Here is a 22,280-nt window from a genome sequence, read left to right as displayed (position 1 = left end):
GACTAGCGACATCCGACTGAAATCTACTCTATTATTATTATTATTTTTTTTTAATATATGTGTGTGTTTTATCCTAGTTTTATACAAATGAGTGCTTGCGCTGAACGTAGTTGGATACAAATAATTCTTCATCCTAAAGAGATATGCGTTGCGTTTGATTGTGATGCTGTTGAAGGGAATCGGGCATTTGAGGAAAAATAATAAGTGTTTTGGTTTGTTAATTTTAGGTTGAGGGGTGTCATATATTGCGATTTTGAAAAGGGTCTATGACTTTATTGTTTTTAGGACTACACACTAGTCCCCCACCTTGCTAAGCGGTGTTCTGTCTGAAGATGAACGCCTGTTAGATTATGAATAGTTTATGACTTAATCTTAATGACTGTATGCCTTCCACTGTGTTAAAACACAGTACGTTTGATATTGTATTGCTGTCCTACGATTAGTGAACTGCAACTATTTTTGTGAGCTGGATTTTATTGTTATACTTGACTTCTATGGGATGTGAAAATTTTTCATTGTTAATAAAAAATATCAATATCTAAAGATATATTATACTTTTCAAACTTTTTAATGAACTGAGCAATAGAGGAAAGAGATTAGGCAGACATTTTTGTATCAGTGAACTACTTCTATATACTTTCTATGTTGAGCTGATTCTCATCTTAACATGGTCTGTAGACCATGTTAAGATGGTCTACAGACCATCCTAACATACTTGAAGCAACCAATCAAATCACTTCTATGATTGTCATCCTAAAAATGTTCCAATCAGAATTTCCATATTTTCTCACTGGCTCCCCAACTAAAATGTCGCCCTGTGAAAAAACAATAATGCAGTTTCTTACAGTAGCATGCCCTCAATTAAAAAAATGCCCCAATGGTCATCTACACAGGAAAGAAGATATACATTAATACTATGCATACCAGACAGAGTTTGGTGTTCATTCACTAATCCACAATCAGATCTCCTTGAGAAACGACCTTGTAGCCCGCAGAGTGCCGAGCGGGACGCCTCTGACGAGTGACTCGCAGCTGCCTGCCAGTCACCCGGTGCGCGTGGTGGCTCGCATGGTTTGGTCCACGTGGCTCTATTTCACAGCGCCCCTGTAGCAACCTGGCTGTGGAGGCAGACAAGCATTCTCCCCCCATCCATTCATTCATTTCATTCCCACTACCTGGCGTGCGTTCGTCACGCCAAGCTGCTACGGTCTCCATTCCATACGTGTCAAGCGGTGTTGTGTTTCTGGGGCATTTCCCTCTGCTTCCTCCTTCTCCTCCTCCACCTCCACCTCCACTTCTTCCCCCTAGACCGACAGTGTGGTTTCTCAACCTCGCTGGGACGGTTGTGTTGGCCCGCGGCGCTGCTGAATGCACGCTCAGCCACCGGAAGCAGAACTCTCTTGGGTTCGGTGTGGTGTAAAGGGGTGCAGCAATGCTGGAATATCTTAGCATCTCTTGGACCATCTCAGGGCTTTCAAGATTTAAGATCTAAGTGAAGTTTAAATATCATAGTTAGCAGCATAACTGTTGGACCCCAAAGTTCCATCCATAGGTACAAACGTATGCCTGACGGGTTCCTTGGAATTAATGAATGTCCTCTGTGTTGCAATCAGATTCCTCTATGGAGCAATCTTCTGTTCAGCAGCTAGATTTTTATTTCAACATATGAGGGTTCAGAGTTCAATGGTATCAATGAAATAAAGCCTAACACTCGGGTTCACAGGAATAATCTTTGATGTAAGTTCAAACAGTATGCCGAACACGGTAGAACAGAGGAGCATGTACTTTAACGGTATTGATTTAGCATAAAAGAGCCTTTCTATATCCAATACAAACAGCCTCACATGGACTTGGTTCTCAGTTCCGCTGCCATCGCTCACAACCCGACTCTACGCAGCGTCATGCAATACCCAGACATCCACTAACGCAAGGTCAGCCCCCGGGTTGGGAGAGAGAGAAAAAGAGAGAGAGAGATATTGGGAGGCACCTTCGTCCATCCCAAAAGCCATACTCGGGACCCAGTTGGGCCAGGGTATCCCAGGCCTGGTATGCTCCAGTCCACTCCATTATGAAGCACGGATCGGGGGGCTAAGGTTAACTGAACAGGCCTATTGTGTGATGGGGTGAATTGGTAGCGTGGTTAAGGTTACCAGTAGGAGATTGGACAATGTGAACGGAAAGGGAGAGGGGAAGCGGGCAGGTCAAGGCCAAAGGCTGTATGGCCATAGGGGGGGGGGGCGGGGGTATTAGTGTACGATTGCGGCCCCTTCGTAAGGTTGGTTGGGTGGGGATAAGGTGACCACCACAAGTGAGCCCAATCTTGGATCTCCAGACCAGGACCTTCTTTGTGGGGTGTCAGGCTTGAAGGGTTCTACAGAAACAATCCGCTGATGCTGGAGAACTCATCCATGCAGTTCCCACGCACCCACATCAGCGATACACTTCCTGCCCTGAACCTCACAGCGCTTGATCACTCGCCGTCACAACCTCATGGAAACATACGCACTCAAACGAGTCCACTTAGTCCGGCTGCCAGTTTGAGCGATTTGTGTGGCCAAGGGTTATCACATTTATCCCCAGGTCGTGTATGGGGAGAGTTTTGTTAATCGCAAGGGTAAAGAGATAGGCCTACTAATTACATCCAGAGCCCCATGTTTGCAATTGTTTCTTATATAGTGATCCCATAGGGCAGTTAGGGGTTGCCTGATATCCATATGAGGTTGAAGGACATTGCTTACTCATATAGATACATAGTTTGTATGATGGTGCATTTTTAAGGACATTTTTGTTTTAATGTCGCCGTATGGAAAACTAATGATTCGTAGCCAGGATGGCATAACGTGCAGACATTGTTATGAACAGGGGCTGATGTTGATAAGGAAAGAAAGAAATGGCTGGGATTTTCAGAGTTCACATTGAGGTCCCCTGGCCATTAAAGGGGACCCAGACACACACCAGCTCCTACCATAAAGCCTCAGTTAAGCAAGAAAAGAAAAGGAGTGCCATGCAACAGTGGTTTCGAGCAGACTGGGATCGTCACACAGTCTCATCACCTTCCGCACCCTTACAGGCGAAGTGTGAAGACCTGTGCAAGGGTCTGGGTCAGGCTGTTACCTCACCACCGCCAACACGGCCAACAGCCGTCCAGACATTCCCAGGAACACTAGACGCAGTGACCAGCGTTTAACAAAAATAAAAACGTTTCCTTAGGGTTGTTTCGTTTAGGTTTCTTTCTCGCTGTTGTATGTTGTTTTGTTCACGGCGTCTTTGTGCTCCTCTCCCTTCGCTAGCTCTTTTACAGGTTGGCTACGGGTATGCGCGCATTTACACAACAAGACATGGCCGCCGCACAATGGCGGCCTCCGCAGAGGGCCTGGGCTCGCTGGTTAATGGGGGCCCGGGGTGTGCCCTCGGTCCCTCAGCCTTTCACACGTCCGGCTCCCCGGCCTCTCCTGTTACTGCCACTGTCCCTTCACCTGCACAATGGATCACCTGACGCAGGTCTTCTCCTTCCCAGCCCACATCTCCTTGGATCCACCTGAGATTGGAAACACAACATACCCCCGGGCCCGCACACAAACACACACACACACACACACACACACACACACACACACACACACACACACACACACACACACACACACACACACACACACACACACACACGCACACACACAATGCTGAAGTTATCTCTCCAGGATCGGTGGAAATAAAGCGTCTTGTAAATGAGGCTGTTCGTAATTAACAAAAAGAGCGCATAGTGAGTCCTAAGTGAGTCATGTTAATGCCGTAACCCAACTCCTCCTCTGGGGACCAGGAAAGCTTCGGGTCTTGTTCAGTCTGTGAGCATCCCCAGGGTGTGACTCCCCTACTTTGGTTCATCGTGAGTGCTCAGGTGCACGGAGACTACCCTTGGCTGTGCCGAGTGAAACCCAGTCATAGGGTCTACGGGAAGAGGAAGGACCGCGAAGGGTACATCCAGGGGGGCCTCAATCGACTAGACATTTTTGGGTGCATTCGCTTCAATCCGCATTCATTTTTGGGTGCATTCACCCCAGTACCCCCCCCCCCCCCCCCCAAGCCCCCCATGTCCGGCCCTCCGTCAGCCCCCCCTCAGACCAATATTCTGTCGTTCTCGGATCTCGGCTTACTTTTCTTCTGTTTTTTTTCTCCGCTTTCATCACATGCTTTTCAGTTGACCCCCCACACCCACTGCATGCCGCCCCAACTCCTCCTCCTCCATCCCTACCTCCCTCTCACTCCAGACTCGGAGCTCAGATTAAGTTGAACACTATCCGCTATCCGAGTTTTCAGCTTACGTCTCTGTTCAGCTGCGCCTTACTGAGCTCCCAACAAGGGCTTTATTTTACCCCTGCTTTTTTCCCCCAAACTCTCGAATCCTTCTTCTGCTCAACCTCACCGAGCACGGGTCCGGCACCAAGGATTCCCCTGCCGGTTTGATATCTTTTTATCCTCTTTAAAACGTTACAACTTGTATTCCTCCCCGGCCGGGACGCTCAGGTCTGTTCTTCCCGAAGCAGAGGGGAGGGAATCTGCCGAGCAGCGTGACTACAGAGGGGCATCCGTGTCTCACGCCTCCCTCCCACCCTCCCTCCCTCCCTCCCTCCCTCCCCCTTTTCCCCACTCCCCCACCACCATCACATAGGCAGCGTTCCCGTCCTCCAGTCACCCCCATCTCCCCGTCTCGAACCCTAACGCTGCCGCCTCGCTGCCTAGCCGCCGGCGCCCTGTGGATGGTCCTCTGCTCTGTGAAGGCAGCCGGGCTGAGAGAGCTGAGGTGCTAGATGTCAGTCTTCTGAAGCCAGGTGAGTGTCATCCTCTCTGGACGCAACAGACCGCCTCTGACCCTTAATTGGTCCTGTGGTTGTTACTACTCATGGTTAGAATTGTCTGGCGTAAATAGGATACCTGCTCAGGTACCTGTAATACTACTGCGATGCTGTTGTTTCTCAGGCGGGAAGGATGTGGAAGTGTCAAGTCATTTCATCTATTGGGATTCATACAGTGTACTGTAGCAGGATGTATGCCATAATGCTCTCTAGTAGCAGATAAGATAAAACATGGCTATTGACATCAATTTTAAAAACTAACGGTGGATTTTTTTTATACAAGATTAAGATGTAGTTTAGATAAACTTGAATACAAAATACTAAAACTAACTAAAAGTCATATCATTGTTATTTTTTTTCACGTGATTTAAACTGAATAAGAAGTTATGCCCATAAGCGTCCTGGAAGAAAAATTTAAAGATAACACTAATGTTAGAAATATCCCAACGATTTGCAGTTTCTGAGTGACCTAGGAACTCTGACTTGTCATATGTGGGTGATACATCACAGGCGTCAATTGTCTGTGCCATCCTTCAACCGACAAAAGTGGACATAGGTTTTCCACAAGCCTTACCTAAACAGGCCTGGTTCAAGGAGCACATCGTCTAAATGATCAGATGAGATGGTGAGCTGTGAGACTCAGAGCTCACCAATGACAATCGTCATAATTGTCCCATCGGCTGATGATGAGGTGTGACAAAAGGCTGGTGAAACTACAATGAATCCTCTCTCACCAGGGGCCACTAACACCGGCCCACCTGCAGTTCAACCGAGAGGAAGGGACCCGCATATCCAGAGGAATGTTTATACGTTTCAATAGCATCAGAGAGCTGTATGAATGCTAAGCCGACGTGAATGCAAAAAATGAATCCATTTGGTGATCATGAATTATGATCATATTAAATGAGTTAATAAAAGCTGATACTCACATCCTGGTTATATTTTTATCACATTGGAGCCAAAAAAATAAATGTTGGTTTTAATTATTCGATATATATCATATTATATCTAGATATCTTTTTTTCTAAATTTCATAATACTGATTTAAGTCTGAGTTTAGCTGTCTTTATGTAGCCTTGATGATGTCACGTCTCTGAAACACTTGATATTGAATTAAGTGAATGATTGAAGTATGAAGTCTGTGCTTTCATTCAAGACAATAATAAAAAGTATCCGATAACCAGCAAATCTGGCAAAAACCTTTATTTAAAAAAAATATATATGAAAGTTTTTCATTAGTTGTGTTTTGATTAGTTGAATGAGTACCAGTCGACCCTCCATTTTCAAGTGCTGAATCCTGCAGGCCGCAAGTAAAGCGATTCTATCGACAAATAAGACCCTCAAAAAACCCTACGACCCTTTACTAAAAGTCAAATTGTACCAGGTCAAGTGAGAGCGGTGCTTAGTGCTATAGGGTGAACTCTGATATCTGCCGCCCTGGCAGTGCAAGCTAGTTTCGCAATTGAAAGCCTGCCAAGCCAGGTACGGAACAGCCCCATGGGCCCAGCGCAGCGACCTGGGCACCCCAGACCTGGTCACTTAAAGCCATTAGCAGCCCCGTGTTTACGCCCCTCTTCCTTTAGCTAACAAGGCATGGATTGCTCCCAAGCAGAAGTGGTAATGAGGTCCTGAGTAACTCCCAGCCTCAGACTGCGAGACGCTGTGAGTGGAGTGGGCCAGGGTCGGGGCGAGCCACAGGGAGCCCACAGCGCACACACACACACACACACACACACACACAGAGAGGCCCCCGAGTACACCGTTTGTCCGTTAGCATGGGATCCTGAGGCGAACGTGATCCTGACATATTGTTCTGGCAGGCATAATGGGGCCTTTTCAGAGCTCCCCCGGGGAGACCTGGGAGCGAGTCTTAAAGAAGTTAGAACATGCCGAAAAAAAGGGAAAAAAAGAGTTTGGTAGGTTCCTTCTACCATCTGGTTCTGCCCAGCAGTGGACAAGCCCAGATTGGTGATGGTGAAACTTGTTTGGTGCTGCATAGGAAATAGATTAACTTTGCCCATACATTACCAAAGTTAATCTGTTAATTGTCACTCTTCTTTATGAGTATGGTTGTAACAATCCTGTTCAATTGTGGGATACGCTATCAGAGCTGACCATCTCCTCCTCTTCCCCAATCTCCTCTACAATCCTCAGGATGGTCAGCCCAGTAAATCCAGTGATTGTGCTGCACCTCCTCAGCATCTTTGCACAGATTAGAGGTACGTATGTTTTTTGCCATTTGTGCCCTGTCCAGGAAAATCCGCCATTGAGAAGAAGTCAATGCATTTCTCAATGTATCTTCATGTTCCTGACCACTCTTACCTCCTACTCAGCTGGTAATCAGGACATCATGTACCCCTACGGACCGGGCCGAGATCAAGAGACCCCCAAGATGGATGATGGGAGTTCTGCAGAAGTGGTTCTGCTCCTCCCGTTCGTTTTCTTCAATGGCCCCTACCGCTCCATTTACGTGAGCCCAACTCTAATCCATCCCGGGAACTGCATTAAGGAACTCCACATATTACAGGGTGTCTAATTTCTATTGGTGTTCCTATTCTGTTGCGTGCAGGTCAACAACAATGGCGTGATCTCCTTCAATGTGCAAGTCAGCCAGTTCACCCCCGAAGCCTTTCCCCTGAGTGACAGTAGATCATTCATTGCTCCACTGTGGGCGGACGTGCACAATGGCATTAGAGGGGACGTGTATTACCGTGAGACCGTCGAGCCCGAAATACTAGAGCGGGCCACGCAAGACATACGCAAGTACTTTAAAAACATATCAGGCTTTACTGCTGCCTGGGCTTTCATCGCAACTTGGCACCAGGTCACCTTCTATGGAGGCAGCCAGACAACTCCGGTAAATCGACTTGCATTGCGTAAATGTACATCATGAAGCTTTTCCCAATTGATTGATCCAAGTTGTTTCAGATAATACCGTTTATTTTTATATTTGAATCCTCCTAAACGTTCTCTCCCCTTCAATTGATTTCTTCTCTTGATCAAGGTAAATACATTCCAGTGTGTGCTCGTCTCCGATGGCGCAACATCCTTCTCTATATTCAACTATGGAGAGGTCTTGTGGAGCACAGGAACCGCCAGCGGAGGAGATCCCCTGACCGGATTGGGTGGGACGACAGCACAGGTATTCTGGTCATGATTCCCCCAACGGGACCACAACACATGGAGAAATATCACAATATTTAAGAAGGTATAGATGATATGACTTTCCCTCTCCAATCCCTCACACCTCTGCCCTATTCAGTCAGGTTTCAATGGAGGAGACATTGGCCATTTCTTCAACCTGCCAGGTTCACGGTCCAACGACGTTGTGAACATTGAGCAGACAACCAACGTAAATGTGCCGGGGCGTTGGGTGTTCCGGGTGGACACTGAATTGATAGATCCTGCAAATGGCTGCAGCTACAATGGCAAGTTTATAAAAAGAAGGCAGACTTTGATTTGTTTTTCGTTGTGAAGAAGTGTTTCGATATGTCAGCATGGCTTCATATAAGGCATCGATGTTCATCCTGATGCAGCTTCTTTTTCTGGATTCTGGAAGAGTTTACTGTGTAACTCTTAGTTGTAGAATCTGAGTAAAAACACAAAATAGGTGCAAGACGCAACTCGACTGATACTGTAGCGTACCGTGACCATCGTCTTCTTCCTCTTCAACCCTCCTCAGGGCGCTTCTACAGGCGGGGGGAGATCTTCTGGCTGTCCGACCAGTGCTCTCTGCGCTGTCGCTGCCTCGACATGGACAACGAAGTCCAGTGTCAGGAGGCGCCCTGCGGCCAGCTGGAGACCTGTGAGCAGCAGGAGGGCGCCTTCTACTGCCAGCCCGTCCGCACCAGCACCTGCGTGGTCTTCGGTGACCCACACTACCACACCTTCGATGGCTTCCTCTATCACTTCCAGGGAACCTGTTCCTACCTGCTGGCGCGGCCATGCTGGGAGGTGGTAGGGCTGCCTTACTTCAGCGTGGAGGCCAAGAATGAAAACCGTGGCATGGCCTCCGTCTCTTGGCTCAGAGATGTGACAGTGGAGGTGTACGGGCATCGAGTCACTCTGCCCAAGGGAAGCTTGGGAACCGCTCAGGTGAGGGTAGCCGGTGTCTGTTGAGGTAATGATTGAGAGTAAGTACTGTCATTATAATATCATAGGCTAACGTTCATCCGTTTTGCAGGTGGATGGTCTTATGAAGACTTTACCTGTTCAGCTTCAACTCGGTGCCATAAGGGTTTACCAATCTGGAGTTGCAATAGCCTTGGAAACAGACTTTGGCCTTTTAGTTACCTACGATGGCCAACACTATGCCTCTATCTCATTGCCTAGCTCCTACTTCAACAACACTTGTGGCCTGTGTGGAAACTATAACGATGACCCTGCCGACGACCCAGTGTTGCCCGATGGGTCTCTGGCCGAAAGTGTGGTGGAGCTAGGGGGTAGCTGGCGGGCAGACGATACAGACTGGAGGTGTCACGACGGATGTACTCAGAACTGCAGCATGTGTGACCCGGCCATCGAGGCCTTCTACTTTCGTTCCGACTACTGTGGGCTGATCAACAAAACAGACGGCCCCTTTAGGGACTGCAGAGCCGTGGTGGACCCCACTGCGTTTGTCTACAGCTGTGTGTATGATCTGTGTAGCAACAGGGATAACATCACCACTCTGTGCCATGCCATCCAGGCCTACTCTATGGCCTGTCAGGCCCTGGGAGTCACTATACGGCCCTGGAGATCCCGCAACTTCTGTGGTAAGTACTGAATCTGACACATTAAAATGAATACCTTGACTAGAGCAACCCTTAACCAAAGGTAATTTTGTAGGTAAAGGTAACTACAGAATATGTTTGCTTATTTGTGATGTGCATTTGTTGGTATTTTCCAAAGAGTGAATGAGCAAGGAATTGCCAAAAATGTTTACCTTTTTGGATCCTACATTTATCTTCCGTTGCATTCACTGTTAGCCTTGTCGTGTCCGGAGGATAGCCACTACCAGGTGTGCACCAGCGCCTGTCCGTCCTCCTGCTCGGACCTCACCTCTGCCCTCTACTGCGCCCACCCATGCACTGAGGGCTGCCAGTGCGACCCAGGCTACATCCTGAGCGGCAGCCGCTGTGTGAATCTCGATGACTGCGGCTGTGAGCACGAGGGTCTCTACTACCCCCGTAACGACACCTTCTGGGCGGGCACGAGCAGCAAAGCCAGCGAGTGTAAGCTGCGCTGTGTCTGCGGCCCCGCGGGGGAGGTGTCCTGCTTCAACGACTCGTGTCGCGAAGGGGAGGTGTGCACGGCGGAGGTGGGCCGGCTGGGCTGCTACCCTCTGAGGGAGGGGACCTGCTCGGTCGCCCAGAACACGGTGACGTCGTCGTTCGACGGCGTCTCCATGTCCTTCCCTGACGACAGCTCCTACTACCTGCTGAAGCTGTGTGGCTCGGCACCCCGCAACGTTTCCAGCGTGGAGGTGAAGATCGGCAGGAAGTTGGTGAACAAAGGCCCGACTTGGATGAGGCCTGTGGTGGTCAGGGTGGCGAACATCGAAGCCCAGATAGGAGGCACCGATTTTGACATAGTGAAGGTTTGTTGTTCTTTCTTTCACCAGGATAACCGGCCGTAACTTGTCGGATGAAGGCCCAACCCATGCCATTTGAAAGAAAGAATAATGATATTTAATCCTTTTTAATACTGTTTTCTTCACCTTCTTGTATCCCAGGTAAATGCTGAAGTGGTGCCCCTCCCGTACGTGCATCCACTGGAGACGATGTTGATCTACAAAGCCCCGGGCAACGTCACGGTGGTGGAGTGCCCCGGCGTGATCCGGGTGCATTACAACCGCCAGGGCTTCCTCAACATCTCCCTCTCCACCGTCTTCTACAACGCCACCTGCGGCCTCTGCGGCTTCTTCAACCGCAACGCGTCAGACGACCTCCGCCTGCCCAACGGCCGCCTGGCAGAGTCCAGCGAGCAGTTCACAGAGGGCTGGCGCGCCATCGCCGACGACCTCACCTGCAACGGCGACTGCGACGACCTCTACCGCATGTGCACGGACCTCCGCGTCTACCAGAGCCCCTACATGTGCGGCAGCATCAACGACCCAGGGAACAGCTCCTTCCTGGCGTGCCACGACGCCATCAACCCCTCGCCGTTCTTCCGGAACTGTCTGTACAACATGTGCGTGAAGGAAGGCAACCGCTCTGCCCTGTGTTCCTCTCTGCAGGCCTACGCCTCGGCCTGTCAGGACGCCCAGGTGGGCCTGGCGTCCTGGAGAAGCACCACCAACTGCCGTGAGTAGACAGCGTTAAAATGGCTCGTAGGGCTTTAGCGACTACCATCGTTTACAGGATTAACAGTTGTTTCTTTTTTGTTAAATTTTTTTATGACTGGGAGCAGCGCTGCCTTGTCCAGACCACGGCCACTTTGACGAGTGCACCAACGCCTGCCCTCTGACCTGTGATAACCTGGACGAGCCCCGGAGGCCGTGCCCGCTGCCGTGCCAGGAGGGCTGCCAGTGCGAGGAAGGCTACGCCCTCCGCGATGGGCTCTGCGTGGCCCGCAGCGACTGCGGCTGCAAGAGCCACGGGCGCAAGCTGGCCACCAACCAGACCTTCTGGAGGGACAGGGAGTGCCTGGAGCGCTGCTACTGCAACGGCTCAGACAACAGCGTGTACTGCCAGACGGGGCCCTGTCACGCGGAGGAGTACTGCGAGGAGAACGGCGGCCTCTACTTCTGCCAGCCGCGCACCGAGGCCCTGTGCGCCGCCGCCGGCTACGGACACTTCCTGCCGTTCGGCGGTGTGCCGTTCGAGCTGCAGAGCTCTTGCACCCTGCAGCTGGCCACGACCAACTGCAGGGGGGACGAGGAGCCGGGCCAGCTGATCGCCGGGGGATCCTCAAACACCTTCCCAACCTTCAAAATGGCCGCCCGCAACGAGGAGCGCGACACGGGCCAAGCCATCTGGGTCCGTGGGTTCGTGCTGGAGGTCTACGGCTACGAGATTGAAGTGTCGCGGAGCTACAAAAACACAGTCACGGTGTGTGAGACTTCATGGTTGTGTCTTTTTTTTCCCCTCTCTTCTCAGAAAGTCCTGAGTGTATGGTCAACTTCATTCCTGTGGTGAATATTATTCCACTTTCCATCGGGATCTTTGACCCATATTTAATGTGAATTGAAAGATAATGCAGAACCTGTGAAGGTCATACTTTTTGTATTGGTGAGTGTGAGTTATTTCTAATCAAGCCGATAGAATAACTAGGCAGAGGGTGAATTCTTCTTTGATTGGCTCAAGGCGGATCTTATTTCAATCTTTTAACGTACTGGATTTGGCTCAGAGAAAAACGCCCGACCCCTGAGCGACATTTGGAATGGGTTCACAAACTGACTGAAAAGATCTGAAGAGAGCCAGAACTCGCACATAATCCAACATACACACCACACCGGCACACACACAAACACTCACACACACCTCACACTACACACCAACAGGTGCTTCACACCCAAACCGACCCCATCTACACACACATACACACACATACAAACCCACAAGGCAGGCTGAGACCAACCTGTGTGCGTATGAATGGCAAAAAAATAACTAGATTTCTTTCTCTTCAAATTGAATTCAACAAGTTTTATTGCAATTTCTAACCTTGCTCAAGGAAATCTCATACAGTAATTATTCTAACTTTTTAATCAAAAGTAATTTTAAATAATTATTGCAAATCAGGTAAAAACAAAGAAAATTCCTAATAATCTCTCTATACCAATCCGTCTCTTGTGTCCATCGGAACGACACACAAGCAAAATAAGATATCCATAATCAACAATGACCTGATGATGGGAAAGAATAGAACCACACAGAGCCATAAATGATCCATACTCTCCCTGCTGCCAGGTGAACAAGGAGCGCCTCTATCTCCCCCTGAAGTTGGGCTCGGGGAAAATCACCGTGGTCACCTTGGGCATGCTGCTGATCCTGGAGTCCGACTTCGGCCTGAAGGTGGTCTTCGACTGGAACACCCTCCTCCTGCTCAGCCTGCCCCACGCCATCTACAACACCACCTGCGGCATCTGCCAGGGCCTGCCCCCGTCGCCGCCCGTCCTCTCCAGCACTGCCGACTGGGGCATGGCGTGGGCCGAGAGGGACACCTTCTGCCAGGTGGGCTGCGGGGACTCCTGCCCCCGCTGCGGCCTGGGCGAGAAGAGCCACGGCAACGAAGACTCCGCCGCCGTGTCGGAGGGCTATGACGGCGCCACGGCCGACCCGGAGGTGAGGGAGGGCGTTGAGCGCAACATGGGCATGCGCTTCCACATCGGGGACGGGCTCTACGTGTTCGTGGAGCCCGAGGCGGTGAGGCTCTGCGGTCTGATCGTGGACCGCGCCGGCGTGTTCGTCAGCTGCCACAGCAAGGTCCCGCCGGCGTTCTTCTACCAGAGCTGCCTGCAGGACACCTGTCTGGACCAGGGAGCCCCGGAGACCATCTGCAACTGGCTGCAGATCTACGCCAGCACCTGCCAGACGCAAGGGCTGCCCATCTTTGGATGGAGGTCTAACACCCCCTGCGGTGAGGCTGGCATGCTCGTGTTTTTTTTTCTGTGATGTAGATTTCAAAGGTTTTACTGCAGAACTGATGCAGTATATTGCTGCCTGTGGTTCAGGATGACATGCAAAAGAAATAGATAAAGACATTAATGTTTGGTTGTTCAAAGTGGCTTCCTTGTTGAAAGTTTTACTCTGGGCTCTTTTCCTGGAACTGTCATGTCGTTTTCATTATATACTTAAAACTTTTGAAAAGGATGACCCTCTGCGATTCACACAAAGCTTCAGGAAAAAGTTAAAAGATCTATCCAACATACCCAACAATCCATCTGTTGGAAGGTTTTCAGTGGTGTAAACTGTCGCCTGCTCCTCCCAGTGCTGCGCTGCCCGGCCAACAGCCACTACTCCAGCTGCATGTCGGTGTGCCCGCCCCAGTGCGCCCCGGCCCGCGGCCAGAGGGACTGCAACCAGGACTGCGTGGAGGGCTGCCTGTGCGACCAGGGCTACGTCCTCAATGGCAAGAGCTGCCTCCTGCCCCAGAACTGCGGCTGCTACACGGACGGCAAGTACTTCGAGGTTAGTTTACCCTTGTCTCGGCTGAACCGAGTGAGATTAAACAAATACATGCATGACTGTTTCATCCCGGGAAGGAAATATTAAAGTGATGCATGGGATGTTGCTGTGGAGATGGTTTTGTAGGTTTTTCATGAGCTCCAAAACACTGTCGTTATCTACTGACAATACATCGATATATAAGAGCTACAATGTTTCTTGCGAATGTAACTCAATACCACACCCATCCACAAGTCAATCCATTCATGGATGTTCTTCCCCGTGTATGGATTATATGAAATGTTTTTTTCTGGTACACCTTAACCCCACACTGCATCCCCAGTGGGAAAATCTGAAAATAACATTGCTAAAACTGTAGCCATGACTCAAGCCTCAAGAGGCTGCTGATGGGAATTCTTACCTGGTGCAAGTTTAACTATATGTTCTAGCTATGTGTTATTTAAACACACAAAATAATTAGAATCTCTGCATCATTCACTATTTTCAATAGATTAATATATTTCATAATTATTGTTTGTGCTGCAATGCCTGCAGTGTAAAAAATAAAATACAATTCACATCTCCAAACTCCCGAGAGGATAGTATTGAGTACTTTTCATAATTATAAAAAAAAAAAAAAATCCAACCAGCCCGTCTCCCTGGTTCCCGCCCCCCAGCCCAAGCAGCTGTTCTGGAACAGCGACTGCACCAAGCGCTGCCAGTGCATTGGCCGCAACCTCATCCAGTGCGACCCGCGGCGCTGCAAGGCGGAGGAGGAGTGCACGCTGCGCTACGGCGTGCGCGGCTGCTTCGCCCGCCGCTCCCAGCACTGCGTGGCGTCCGGCGGCGGCGTCTTCCGCACCTTCGACGGCGCCTCGCTGCGCCTGCCCGCCTCCTGCTCCTTCGTCCTGTCCACCAACTGCCGCAAGCTGCCCGACCTCTCCTTCCAGCTCATCGCCAACTTCGACAAGTGGAGCACGCCCAACCTCACCACCATCTCCCACGTCTACCTGTACATCAACGAGGAGAACATACTCATCTCCGGCAGCCTGGTCAAGGTGAGGGTCCCTGGGGGGTGCTCTCAGGCAGAACAGGGAGGGAGCTCTTCTGGGGGGGGGGGGGGGGCTTCAGTTGAAGGCTAAAGGTGTCCTTCAGCCTGACTGATGTCTTGTTGATCCTGAGGCTTTTCAATATTATGTAGATGATGATTGGATGGATGGATGGATGTAGGTTCTGTAGATAGATAGGTAGGCATGAATGTATGTCTGTATTTATGCATGTATGTATGTATTGATGTATGTATGCATGCATGCATACGGCCTGTATGTGTGTTTGTATGTTTGTATGTACGCACGTATGAATGAAATCCATCCTTAAATAGGCAGTTCCTATTGGAAGTGAGCCATCGTCGAGTGCAGCCTCATAGCTGTAACCGGCCCGTTGCTGTTGCCCACCAGGTGAACGGCACACCGGTGTCGGTGCCTTTCGTCACAGGGCTGATGACCCGCCTGTCCACCTCCGAGGGCTTCCTGGTCATAGACACGCCCCAGGACATCCAGATCCGCTACAACCGCTTCAACACCCTCAGCATCACCATGGGCCAGCGGCTGCAGAACAAGGTGTGCGGCCTGTGCGGGAACTTCAACGGAGACCCCAGCGACGACTACATCACATCCAGGGGCAAGCCAGCGGTCAGCGCCTTGGAGCTGGCCCAGAGCTGGAAGACCAACGGCATGCAGAACAGGTGAGCAGGTCCTCCCACGCCGCCTCCGAAAAAGCACACTGAGTGGAAAAGATTAAAGGGTTATCTATCTGTACACGACACAACGTTAGTGAGTTTATCAACCTCTCAAGGCTACAACAGCCATTGCAAGATTATGACAAGCTGGCAGACCTTTCCAGCTTGGTATTTTGGGCAGCTCAGGAAAATGATGGCCTCTGACACAGTGCAGCGATGTCATTAAAGTGTGGGAACGATTGAATCGGACCAAGGTCCAGAGCCCATAGTCCTTGTATTGTTTCTCATAGATCTAAGGTCCATATGGGCTTTAGTTTCTCACTTTCTACTCTTTGGAACGATTTAGTTTATTCTTTTCATTTATTCTTCAGCAAGGTGGAGCATGAAAATCCAATTGAAAGTGCACTTTTCCATTTTTATGGACTACATTCAGTAAACCTGATCCCCAATAAAAACCTGAATCCCCCCCCCCCCACCTCCCCGCCGTCCACAGCTGCGACGAGACCCAGTACGTGGCCCTGGCTCAGTCCTGCGACAACACGGCAGTGCTGAGCCTCCAGGGCGAGGACGGCTGCCAGAAGCTCAACCAGATGAAGGGCTTCTTCCAGCCCTGCCACGGCCTGCTGGACCCCCGGCCCTTCTTCGAGTCCTGCTACCTGGACGGCTGCTACAACCACCGCAAGGCCCAGGTCTGCGGCTCGCTGGCGGCCTACGCCGAGGCCTGCCGCGCCATGGGCACGCTCACCACCAAGTGGATTGCCCAGGAGAACTGCTGTAAGGGCCCCGCCAGGCGGCAGCCTCCCCCCCCCCCCCCCCCCCCCCCCCTTCCTCTTCCTTCTAGTGGTGGACAAGAAAGCGTGGTTAGCCTAGCCTAGCCCATCCTGCACGTCAGTTCTAGTAAATGGGTTATATGTGAGCGGTAACTGCCGTGGGGGGGGGAGGCCATCCAGTGTAGGCTAGATCCAACTCTTCCCATGACTGTACAGTGGTTTTAGTGGTAGACCGCTGGAGGCTGATAGCCATCTGATCCACTTTGGTTGAGACTTTTAATGTTAAGGTGTTAGCAAGACACCCAACCTCTTTCCTCTATTATGGTCATATTACACATATGTCATCGTCAACAGTGTACAACCTGTGTAAAGATGTGAGGGAGACGTCATATAGAATACTCTTTGTGCATGTTGTGTATATATAAAGACAGCATCAATACAATAACTATTTGTGTATCTGTATAATCATGGTATTAATACTAACGTTATTTTAATCTCTTTATTTTGAATGACGTCTTGGACTAGCCAAAATGCTAATGCAACAGTGAATGTGTTTTGAGTCTGACAGCTAACATGGTTGCGTGGACCTGTCTTTAGCAGAATGGATCTATGACCCCTGTGCAGGAGAGATCTGCACAAACAATACCTGTGAGCAAGAGAACGGGGGGGACCTCTGCGGCTGCCCGGAGTTACCCAGCAGCCCCGGCGGTGAGTAACGAGACACTGAGCAGGGAACTTCATCGAGATAAGATTAACTCAATTTAGAGTCGGCCAGCTTCTAGTATACATAACAGCTGGTCGATGCAGTGTTGATTTTCTGTTCACTCCTATGCATAAATGAGGCCGGTTAAACAATGTCTTTGTCTTCATTGTCTTTGGTTTGGATTTTGTCTTCTCCCCCAAGGTGACGATGACATCATCCAGGCGGAGGTGACCTGCAAGCACGCCCAGATGGAGGTGTCCATCTCCAAGTGCAAGCTCTTCCAGCTGGGCTTCGAGAGGGAGGACGTGCGCATCAACGACCAGCACTGCGCCGGCATCGAGGGAGAGGACTTCATCTCCTTCCGGATCAACAACACCAAGGCTCACTGTGGCTCCATCGTGCAGGTACCCCTCGACCCCCGCTCCTCAGGGCGCACCGAGCAGACACGTCAGGAGCCGTTCAATGGCTGACTCACAGACTTAAGAACAAGGATAGGACTCACACACGAGTTGAGCCACACAAAGACGTTTGTATGTTTGTTCATACATTCACATAACCTCGTACATCTCATACATATCAGTATTAATTTAACCTGTAGAAAACAGAAACATTTAATGAAATACTGTATATATATATATATATATATATATATATATATATAGAGAGAGAGATTAAAGCTGATAGATAGATATGAAAAATAAAAAAATAAAACACTTTTATCTAAGTATGGACAATATATTGGACTGTTTTACTGTTTTACTTCTGCACTCAAACTGGAGGTGAATCCTTTTGCACCCAAAGGGACTGACTCACGGTGTATATCTATAGATGTTTGTTCTTTTTTTCGCGTCCCTAAACCCTAACCCTTCTTCCTTCCGCATGGTTCCTCCCCCGGCAGTCCAACGGCACGCACATCATGTACAAGAACACGGTGTGGATCGAGAGCGTGAACAACACGGGCAACGTGATCACCAGGGACCGCACCATCAACGTGGAGTTCTCCTGCGCCTACGAGCTGGACCTCAAGATCTCCCTGGAGACAGTGCTGAAGCCCATGCTCAGGTGAGATGGAACGGGCCCACCAGGACCAAACCACTAGTGGTTCCTGACCGTTGACCTCAGGTGAACCACTCAATGGTCATCAAGACCTGAACTGACCGAATCAAATGCAAACAGTAAACAATACATGAATGAACATGCAGTGCATGACCAAGAACGGCCAGCGCCCCCTTTCCACACAATCATTAACGCAGGAATAGGAACAGTGGTAAGATAAAGACTTGAGCTCTCTATTTAGCGCGTGTGTTCATTGAGCAAACACACGTTAACACAAAACATCAATGGATGTTTTGGATGTTAACATCAACTGAAAACATATGTTGGAAGTCACAAAGAAACTATTTTGAAATAATTAAAGCCTAGTTACTGGCTTTATTTATAATATATTTATTTTCTTCTATAAATCCCACATACTTCTGCAGTACCCTCCTGTACCACCGGTGGTACGCATACCACAGGTTGATAAGACTGAACTACGCAAAGCTCAGTTGCGCCAATGAAGAACAGTTGTTTACTTTGTTTACTTTATTCATTTTATTTATTTATTTCAAGACAATGCACAATGATGAACATGTACAGCAGTACACGTAAATGTGCCAGATTGTATCCTGGGGACTCATTTCCGTCTGTAGTCCATTCGGTGCGCATCAACGACCAGCACTGCCAGCACTATTTAAACTTTAGTTAAACATTCAAAGAAATACACTGAATTATTATTGAATTGATCGACATTGGTCATATTAAATTGTATTGATTTCTGATTTGAGCTAAGACCTACATAACTAGATTGCTTGATTTATTTTCCCATAGAAAGCAGAATAAAATAACTAATCAGTGACACACTAAGTAGGAGAGTGTCGCTAGTTGTGTGTAACACATCCTGATCTCCATTAGCAAAGAATTGTTCAAAAACTTGACACTGAAACCACCCCACAACGCTCAACATCACTTCTCTCCATCCCCCGCCACCTCTTCATGCCCCCCCCCCCGCCCTTTACAGCGTGATCAACCTCACGCTGCCCACCCAGGAGGGCAACTTCATCACCAAGATGGCGCTGTACAAGAACGGCTCGTACCGGCAGCCCTACAGGGAGGGCGAGGTGGTGCTGAGCACGCGGGACAACCTCTTCGTGGGCGTGTTCGTGGAGGGCGCCGACGAGAACCAGCTGATCCTCATCGTCAACATGTGCTGGGCCACGCCGTCGCGCTACAGCAGCGACCGGCTGCGCTACATCATCATAGAGCGGGGGTAACATACCGTCCATTCAGTGGCATCATGGGAATGTACTTTCTGATCCATAGGAATGGAGGAATGCTTATAGTCAGCCGATAGGAATGTGGATGACACATATTCAGTGTGTAGGAATGTTGTGCCACCGGAAGGTGAGGTGTTTGTTATAGGCTTGTGCATTACAATGCATCATCAGATTTTTAATTGACGATACTCCATTGAGAGAGGACTAAAGTGACTTGGAGTACTGTCAAATCCTAAATTAACGTGAATATACCGTAACCTAGGCTAATGATTTTTTTTCCACATCTCGCCTGAAAACACTGACAGTTTCAAACACAACAATTTCTTCCCATGAAGACCAATCATTTCACGATCAATCGCTGAACACTTCCCAAAGAACTGTCCAACAACCAACCCAAAAACTTACATTCCGGTGCTCCTATGCTTCCAAAATGAAGGCTGTCATTGCGGTGTAACAATATGTAAGCCCTATTGTTAATTGGCTAGGATGTTCAGTACTTTTCCTCAGTGTACGGGTGCTTGTTTGTTTTGGCTGGTGCAGCGTGTGCCTGAAAACTGCTTCAATACGTCCATGTTAACACGTTACATGTGCATTACATAATGCTTACATGTGTAAATAGCCAACGATTAATAGGCCCATCAGAACATTTGTATTGTTGTTTGTTTTAAACAACCATTCCACCGTGTCTGTCCGTCCGTCCAGCTGTCCGAACATCAAGGACAACACCATCGGCATGGCGGAGAACGGTGTGTCGCTCACCTGCCGCTTCCACGTCACCGTGTTCAAGTTCATCGGCGACTACGACGAGGTGCACCTGCACTGCGATGTGTCCCTGTGCGACTCAGAGACCAACGCCTGCAAAGTGGTGAGAGAGACCCGCCTCCCGTTGACCAGTTGGTCTGCTCCCACTCTGGGGCCCGGGCTGGAGGATGATGATGATGATGATGGATGAGTGCTTTGACTCATTGTGGAGTTATGTTAGTTATTGTTTTTTTATTGTTCATTTGTTTGTTTGTTTTTTTTCGACTGTGTGAACAGAACTGCCCACACACCAGGAGAATGTACTCGGAGGACAGTCAACATACGGAGCACATACTGTCTGTAGGGCCAATCAGAAGAAGAGGTAGGCACTCTTCAGTTTGTGTGTGTGTGTGTGTGTGTGTGTGTGTGTTTGTGTGTGTTGTGTGTTTGTGTGTAATGTTCACCGTTGTGGACACCATTACCTGTATCACAATATGATTGAAATACACCAAGGCCAACATAGTTAGTAAATATACATATAAATATATATAGATATGTTTATAGATCTATAGATATATAGATAAGAAAGATATATTGTTGTGGTTTAAATGGGTATTTCTTTCCGGTCACATTTCTACAAAGGACAACATGTTAGGTGAATCAGCTACACCTGAGCTGCCAAGCAGGGTTAAACCAGGTCTTGACTCTCATTTTAGAGTTGGGGAGTACACCTGAGCCCTTTCTCAAGCAGCATTCTTGTCTGTACTTCTTTATTCCATCATTACAATGGTTACAACAAATAAAGTGGCCTGACCTGGTGAATAACTAATTCCTTACATTTTAACACCCCTGTCCGAACCATTTGTGTCATCACTTTGACTATTGCACTATTCTCAGCCTATGATGAACATCTACTGTAATAACCAGTGTTAGTCTTGTCTTGTTTTGTATCTGGTTACTTGGCTACTGAAGTGATAAACAGTGGTGACACAATGCTGGGTCATTTGCTTATAATAGCCTCTGGTGGTGACGTTATTAAATGGTGACACATCGTAGCAAAGAAAACCCTAGCACACTGCTGGAGCGTGAAGGCCTTGACCTAAGGGTGCCTCTAAAAGGTTGTCTTAGGCCTTTGGTTTTGACCCCCAGAGTCGGACTGGTGTGAATTCAACAACGGGGGTTGTGAGCAGATCTGCAGCAGTAAGACGACTGGGCCGGTGTGCAGTTGTGTGACCGGGATGTTGCAGAGAGATGGAAAAAGCTGCCGGGGTAATCCCACATAAACACACACGCACACACACATACACAAATGTAAATTATATTCATGTGCAAATGCACACACAAACACACATTTACAGTAATACATGCACCCAAACACACATTTACAATATACGAACACTCGCACATACACACACACACGCACACACACACACACACACACACATTAACAGTATGGGCGCATACATACACACACACACATACATATTTACCGTGTACACAGTCACCAGCATCCGTACACACATTTACAGTATACACATACACGCACATGTTGACAGTACACAGACACACGGTACAAGCATACACATTGCTTGTTAAGTCAATACTGCAGTATGTATGAGTTTGACTTTTATTATCTGATCTATTTCAGTCGTGAACTTGAGTCCCATGCTTCGAGCCCAGGCTCTTCCTGTGGGCGTCACTGTCTTGGTCGCCTGGCTCCTGGTTCACATGCACACTGTACTCACCTGCTAACCCAACTGGTAACACCGTGAAAGACTTGAAGAAACGCAACCAAATAAGTCCTGCTTGGACTTACTCAGCCAGTAGACCAGACGTTGGCCAATCACACCATCAAAGACATTTCAAATTCAACCCTTCTGAGTGTATTATTGTATTCAATTGGAGAAACACGTATAAACCCAGATATACATTTGGAAAATATAATTTAAATACTTACTATTTTAATAATTTAAATACATCCAAAGAAATATCTTTTGTTTGGAAAACCAGATACTACAACAGAGCATTCACAATAGACCAAAAAAAATCACTGATGTCCATAACTTATAAGAAA

The 22,280-nt window shown here is 48.7% G+C and overlaps 1 protein-coding gene across 1 annotated transcript; it reads left to right on the top strand.

Moving 5' to 3' along the window:
* Positions 1–4,672: 4,672 nt before the first annotated feature.
* tecta (tectorin alpha) lies at positions 4,673–22,280 on the top strand. Its single transcript, XM_060057004.1, has 24 exons — positions 4,673–4,829; positions 7,008–7,072; positions 7,187–7,323; positions 7,423–7,710; positions 7,858–7,995; positions 8,116–8,281; positions 8,536–8,948; positions 9,037–9,607; positions 9,821–10,431; positions 10,567–11,137; positions 11,244–11,884; positions 12,743–13,412; positions 13,764–13,963; positions 14,617–14,997; positions 15,397–15,683; positions 16,171–16,451; positions 17,045–17,155; positions 17,352–17,554; positions 18,049–18,212; positions 19,210–19,458; positions 20,168–20,330; positions 20,504–20,588; positions 21,356–21,475; positions 21,855–22,280. The coding sequence occupies exons 2-24, from the start codon at positions 7,009–7,011 to the stop codon at positions 21,956–21,958; spliced, it is 6,618 nt and encodes a 2,205-aa protein (XP_059912987.1). The 5' UTR covers positions 4,673–4,829; position 7,008; the 3' UTR covers positions 21,959–22,280.

Source organism: Gadus macrocephalus, chromosome 7 (genome assembly GCF_031168955.1).
Source record: "Gadus macrocephalus chromosome 7, ASM3116895v1".
Taxonomy (NCBI): domain Eukaryota; kingdom Metazoa; phylum Chordata; class Actinopteri; order Gadiformes; family Gadidae; genus Gadus; species Gadus macrocephalus.
This window is presented reverse-complemented; position numbering and strand designations above follow the sequence as displayed.